Below are 6,000 nucleotides of genomic sequence, written 5' to 3'. Positions count from 1 at the left end.
CGTTCTAGATTTTACATCAGGGGTGGGGAACCGATGTCTCGAGGGCCGTTTGCGGCCCTTGAGGCTGTTTTATCCGGCCCCCGATGTAGTTTTAATGTAATCCAGCTTCACATCACATATTTTGTAAAGGAAACTTCATAAATACATTTGCAATACAATTAAGCTATGTTCAGGGGGGGTAGAGAAGGTGGGGTCTGTTTTAAAGCTGGCTGCCTTCAATATAGGCCTAAAGTGCAGGGGCAAATCCTTGTTTTGGTTCATAATGTGGCCCTCGGAGGACTTGTATGGCCCTCGGATGAATTTGAAGTGGCCATTCGAATGAAAAAGGTCCGCCACCCCTGTTTAACATGGACAATACGTCATCCTGTATTCACGGATATGACAGCCACATACTTTACCTGCAGTGCTTGGTCCGTTTGGCCTTTCAGCAAGTAGACTCTGCCTTTGAGAGACATCAGGACAGGGCAGCTGCTGAAGTCAGATATCTGGGGAGAAAGAGACGATGCGCCAATGTAACCAATTCCTTCACAAGTGCATGCAGTGATTGTGCTGCACTGAAAGCAGGTATAAGTTGCATCCAGTGGCAAAGACATAAACCTACATGCCCCCGTTTTCTGCCAGAAACCAGTGGCCATTTATACCTGCTTCCAGGGCTCGAAATTATTTTTTTCATCACCAGCCAAAACGGCTAGTAGATGTCTATTTTACTAGCCAAACACACACTCACTCACTTAACACTTTACTTTACGGATCGCTAATAAGGTGGTAATTTCATGTTAATTTCATAGTTATTTCAGGGTAATAACTGTTTGTTTTTAGTAACAACAGCAAAATAACCATTTTCAATAACCACACTTGCAGCATGGTGACACTTTGTTCACACACACACACACACACACACACACACACACACACACACACACACACACACACACACACACACACACACACACACACACACACACACACACACACACACACACACACACACACACACACACACACACACACACACTTTGCTGTTGTTACTAAAAACAAACAGTTACTATCCTGAAATAACTATGAAATAACTATGAAATTAACACGAAATTACCACCTTATTAGCGATCCGTAAAGTCTTACCGATAAGTTCTTATCTACCAGCCAAACTGAATTTTCACCAGCATTTGGCTGGTTGGCAAGTGTTTTTGCTGGTCAGCCCTGGCTGCTTCGCTTCAAAAACAGAAGTTGTTCGAGGTCACGTTGTCGAGAAAAGGCTGATTGGACATCAGTGCTGTACCTGAGTCAGTGCCTCATCAGTGCTGCTGAACCTGAGTGAGTGTGTTCAGTGCCTCATCAGTGCTGTACCTGAGTCAGTGTGTTCAGTGCTGTACCTGAGTCAGTGTGTTCAGTGCCTCATCAGTGCTGTACCTGAGTCAGTGTGTTGAGTGCCTCATCAGTGCTGCTGTACCTGAGTCAGTGTGTTGAGTGCCTCATCAGTGCTGTACCTGAGTCAGTGTGTTCAGTGCTGCTGTACCTGAGTCAGTGTGTTCAGTGCTGTACCTGAGTCAGTGTGTTCAGTGCTGTACCTGAGTCAGTGTGTTCAGTGCCTCATCGAGTGTGTTTGCAGCGCCGCTCTTCACAAGTGACTCCGTTCTCAGTCTCAGCAGCTTCTCCCTCAACTCTGTGTCACCGTCCTTACAACACCCAAGTCCTGAACGAGGAACAAACCAACACACACTGTACTTTATATTCTGTACATACATACTGTACACAGACTTCTTCTAACATTACATTAGAGACAAAAATTGTATTCCTAGAAGTGCATTCTGTGAAAAATACATGTTTCCTTTACGCTGATTCCTCCATCACACACATGAATGGAAATTTGCATGTAAAGCATACTATACTATACCCTGGCCACATGACTTGGCACTGTCTGTGTATCTGTGCATCTTCAGATGGGCCTGAGCCAGCCCACACCACCCGGTCAAACAGGAGGGCGTCTTCTTCAGTCCTGAAACAGAACATGACAGGCAGTTGTGTACGTTAACTCACCCTCAATGCATATGTGAACAGTTAGTTAACTCACCCAGAGATAGGCGTCTAATGGCATTATAGAGTATATGTGAAGGGTTAGTTAACTCGCCCTGTGATAGGTGTTTAATGGCATCATAGAGCAGATGCGTAGGATTAGTTTTGTAAGTAAATTCACCCTGAGCTAGGTGTTTAAGTTCATCCTAGAGCAGGTGAGTTGGGTTAAGGTACACACACGTCGCTACTAGTTACTCGCTCAGCGAATAAAGTCAATAGAATGTCAATGTGTTCCAGCGAGACGAGCAGGCGAGTAGGCGAGTACTGTACAAGCGATGCGATGTGGGCAGATCCCGAGTTGAAAATATTTTAACTTCGAGCGAGGCGAGTAAGCGAGTAACCAATTGGAAGGGAGAGCTCAGTACTTCTCGCCGGTACATTGCCAGTTAAAGCCGCGAGAACTTTCAGCGAAAGTTCCATGAAAGAGTGGCGAGTACGCGAGCAAGCGAGAAGCTAGAAATGTGTGTGTACGCCGCTTTAGTTAGCTCATCCTGAGAGAGGTGTTTAATTGCGTCCTAGTGCAGGTTAATTAACTCACCCTGAGCTAGGTGTTTAATGGTGTGCTAGCACATGTGAAGGGTTAGCTAACTCACCCTGAGCTAGGTGTTTAATGGCATTATAAAGCATATGCGTAGGGTTAGTTAACTCACCCAGAGATAGTTGTTTGATGGTGTCCTAGTGCAGGTTAGTTAACTCACCCTGGGCTAGGTGTTTAATGGCGTCCTAGTGCAGGTTAGTTAACTCACCCAGAGATAGTTGTTTGATGGTGTCCTAGTGCAGGTTAGTTAACTCACCCTGGGCTAGGTGTTTAATGGCATTATAACGCATATGTGTAGGGTTAGTTAACTAACCCAGAGATAGTTGTTTGATGGTGTCCTAGTGCAGGTTAGTTAACTCACCCTGAGCTAGGTGTTTAATGGCGTCTTAGTGCAGGTTAGTTACCGTAACTCACCCTGAGCTAGGTGTTTAATGGCGTCCTAGTGCAGGTTAGTTAATAATAATAATAATAATAATAATAATAATAATAATAATAATAATACTTTCGTTTTATATAGCGCCTTTCAAAACACCCAAGGACGCTTCACAGAGTGTTGTGTTGGAAAGTGTGAGTGCGCGTGCGCGTCAGTGTGTGAGCGTGTGTGTGAATGCATGTAAGTGAAAGTGCTTGTGGAACTAGCAGCCATAAGCCTCCAGGAAGAGATGTGTCTTAAGGTGTTGCTTAAACGTAAAGTTAACTCACCCTGAGCTAGGTGTTTAATGGCGTCTTAGTGCAGGTTAGTTACCGTAACTCACCCTAAGCTAGGTGTTTAATGGCGTCCTAGTGCAGGTTAGTTAACTCACCCTGAGCTAGGTGTTTAATGGCGTCCTAGTGCAGGTTAGTTAACTAACCCAGAGATAGTTGTTTGATGGTGTCCTAGTGCAGGTTAGTTAACTCACCCTGAGCTAGGTGTTTAATGGCGTCCTAGTGCAGGTTAGTTAACTCACCCTGAGCTAGGTGTTTAATGGCGTCCTCATACTGCTTGTCCTCCACAGCCCTGAGCCCCAGGCCCAGTTGAGCGGCTCCACTCCCTGCATCCAGCTCCAGGAGACGATTGAAACAGTCCACAGCCTCCTCACTGCTATTCCCTGATAATAGAATAGAACAGACTTCATTTTGTAGGTATATTTTATATGTATAATTTTACATACAGTACAATTGTGCCAGAACAGCAAAGCATGTGACAAATACAGTATTGAATCTTGAATCTATTTCTCTGTGGACTCACTGAAACATAAAATGTTCATAGTTTTTTGTCTTCTACATTCGTGTGTAGATTGTTACGTGGTTTTTGTGGCCATCACACAATTTATGAGAACAGGGCACAACACTACGCAACAAGCTGTGTTGATGGGCAACACATTCACAGTAAAGCATGCACGCAGCATTCAGTAGGCCTACTATATATGTAACATGCAGTCATAATCCCTGCTGTACATTACTTACATTATTATTACACAGAATTCTGCTCAGGTAGTTATCGCACAACCTTACCTGACTGGATGTAGTGTGAACACAGCTTTTCCAAGGGGAACGGTAATGAGGGGTACAAGGAAAGCATCGCCTCACAGACTTCTTTCAGTTTGGCATCTTCATGTGGAAGCTGAACAAACAAGCAAAACATTCGATGTGTGAACTTAACACTGTACTTACAATAAAGCATGGTTGAAGACAGAAACACAGTCCTCGGTCATTGAATAAACACAAAAGAAAACATACTTAGCACCTGAAGTGTACAATCAATTATTTAAGTTTAACGGAAAAAAACAAAACCATCTATTTCCACCGCAGTAACTGTGTTTTCAGCTAAAAGAGGAGGAGGCCTGGCAGTTCCTGACACACCTTTGAGAGACACGTGATGAAGTCCATTGAAAGCTTCTTGTGGTCTTCACTAGGAACTTCAGTGAGAGTGAGGGCTTTCTCATATGCAGTGATCAGCTGAAAATTGAGAGAGGGAGAGAGAGAGAGAGAGAGAGAGAGAGAGAGAGAGAGAGAGAGAGAGAGAGAGAGAGAGAGAGAGAGAGAGAGACAGAGATGGAGAGGGAGAGGGAGAGGGAGAGAGATACGGTACATGTAAACTGACAAGTTCTGACAATCGGGCATTCCATGGATGATTTGTGATATCTTCAGACTGAGACATCTTTCAACTCACCACAAGGACTAGGGACTTAAGTACCAGACAAGGGTACAGGTGCAATCACATACTATACATAAGATTGTGCATGCGCGCACGTACACACACACACACTACATGTCCACTCACATGCTGTTGTGTCTCGTTGTCCTGCTGTTCCTGGCTGTCCTGCAGGAGGCGTGTCATCTCCCTCCACAGCTGCAGAAGCTCCGCCCCCTCAGCCCCGCCCTCCTCCTGCAGCTGGATCAGCCGCCGCCACACACGGGCCACCTGCACACACACACACACACACACACACACACACACACACACACAGCACCACGGTCCAAAGTTGTAACTACAACAATCTGCTAACACAACACACACAAACACGTGCGCGCACGCGCACACACACACACACACACACACACACACACACGGTCCAAAGTTGTAACTACAACAATCTGCCTACACAAAACAAGCACACGCACACGCACACACAGACACACGCACACAGCACCATGGTCCAAAGTTGTAACTACAACAATCTGCCTACACAAAACACACACACACATACACACGCACCATGGTCCAAAGTTGTAACAACACAAACACACACACAGACACATCACCACGGTCCAAAGTTGCAACTACACAATCTACCTACACAAACACACAGACACACTCACACCTGCATCCGCGGGATGATCCACCTGCATAAAACCATCCACTTGCCAATATGAGTTCATATTGGGTTTTTTATTTTTTAATACCCACCTGCAAGTAGTCTTTCTCTTGAAGATGAAGATCGACCAGCTTCCTGCTCACCTCTTGGCACTTAGCTTTGTCTGAACTGAGGATACAGACGGGTCAGGCAGATCACACTCTCAAGAGTCCTTCACCTTTCTATCAATACCACAGCGTACATGATTATAAGAGAACATCACATGATGTGTGTCAATAATGACCTACTGTAAGATCTTACCTTTCATACAATGTGATGAGTTTTTGGTAAACTGCTGGAAGTTCACTTTTACCATCAGCCTGGTCGTTTTTCTCATATAGATTTGCTAGCCCCTGCAAAGACAAACAAAACGTGTTCAGCTGTGTAGTAAAAAAAAAACAATGCTTCACTACAAAATACTGCTTCAGTTCAGTTCAATGTTTACAGCAGAGTTTATATTGCATTTGACAATAAAAGTCATTCTATTATTTTCTATTCTATTATATTCCATTCTATTAATAATGAATGATGTTGGGTTCTATTGAAAATTGG

At 44.4% G+C, this 6,000-nt stretch overlaps 1 protein-coding gene across 1 annotated transcript in view; it reads right to left on the bottom strand.

Annotated features, from left to right (window-relative positions):
• Positions 1-6,000, bottom strand: part of skic3 (SKI3 subunit of superkiller complex) — a 30,960-nt gene that overhangs the window by 23,370 nt on the left and 1,590 nt on the right. Inside the window, exons 4-12 of the mRNA XM_063195056.1 lie at positions 5,710-5,801; positions 5,502-5,577; positions 4,875-5,015; positions 4,454-4,549; positions 4,106-4,214; positions 3,559-3,699; positions 1,895-1,996; positions 1,569-1,693; positions 399-485 (exon numbers count right to left, since the gene is read on the bottom strand). Of these exons, the coding sequence (XP_063051126.1) occupies positions 399-485; positions 1,569-1,693; positions 1,895-1,996; positions 3,559-3,699; positions 4,106-4,214; positions 4,454-4,549; positions 4,875-5,015; positions 5,502-5,577; positions 5,710-5,801 (969 nt within the window). The remainder of the gene's footprint in view (positions 1-398; positions 486-1,568; positions 1,694-1,894; positions 1,997-3,558; positions 3,700-4,105; positions 4,215-4,453; positions 4,550-4,874; positions 5,016-5,501; positions 5,578-5,709; positions 5,802-6,000) is intronic.

This window comes from Engraulis encrasicolus, chromosome 3, assembly GCF_034702125.1.
Source record: "Engraulis encrasicolus isolate BLACKSEA-1 chromosome 3, IST_EnEncr_1.0, whole genome shotgun sequence".
Classification (NCBI taxonomy): Eukaryota; Metazoa; Chordata; class Actinopteri; order Clupeiformes; family Engraulidae; genus Engraulis; species Engraulis encrasicolus.
This window is presented reverse-complemented; position numbering and strand designations above follow the sequence as displayed.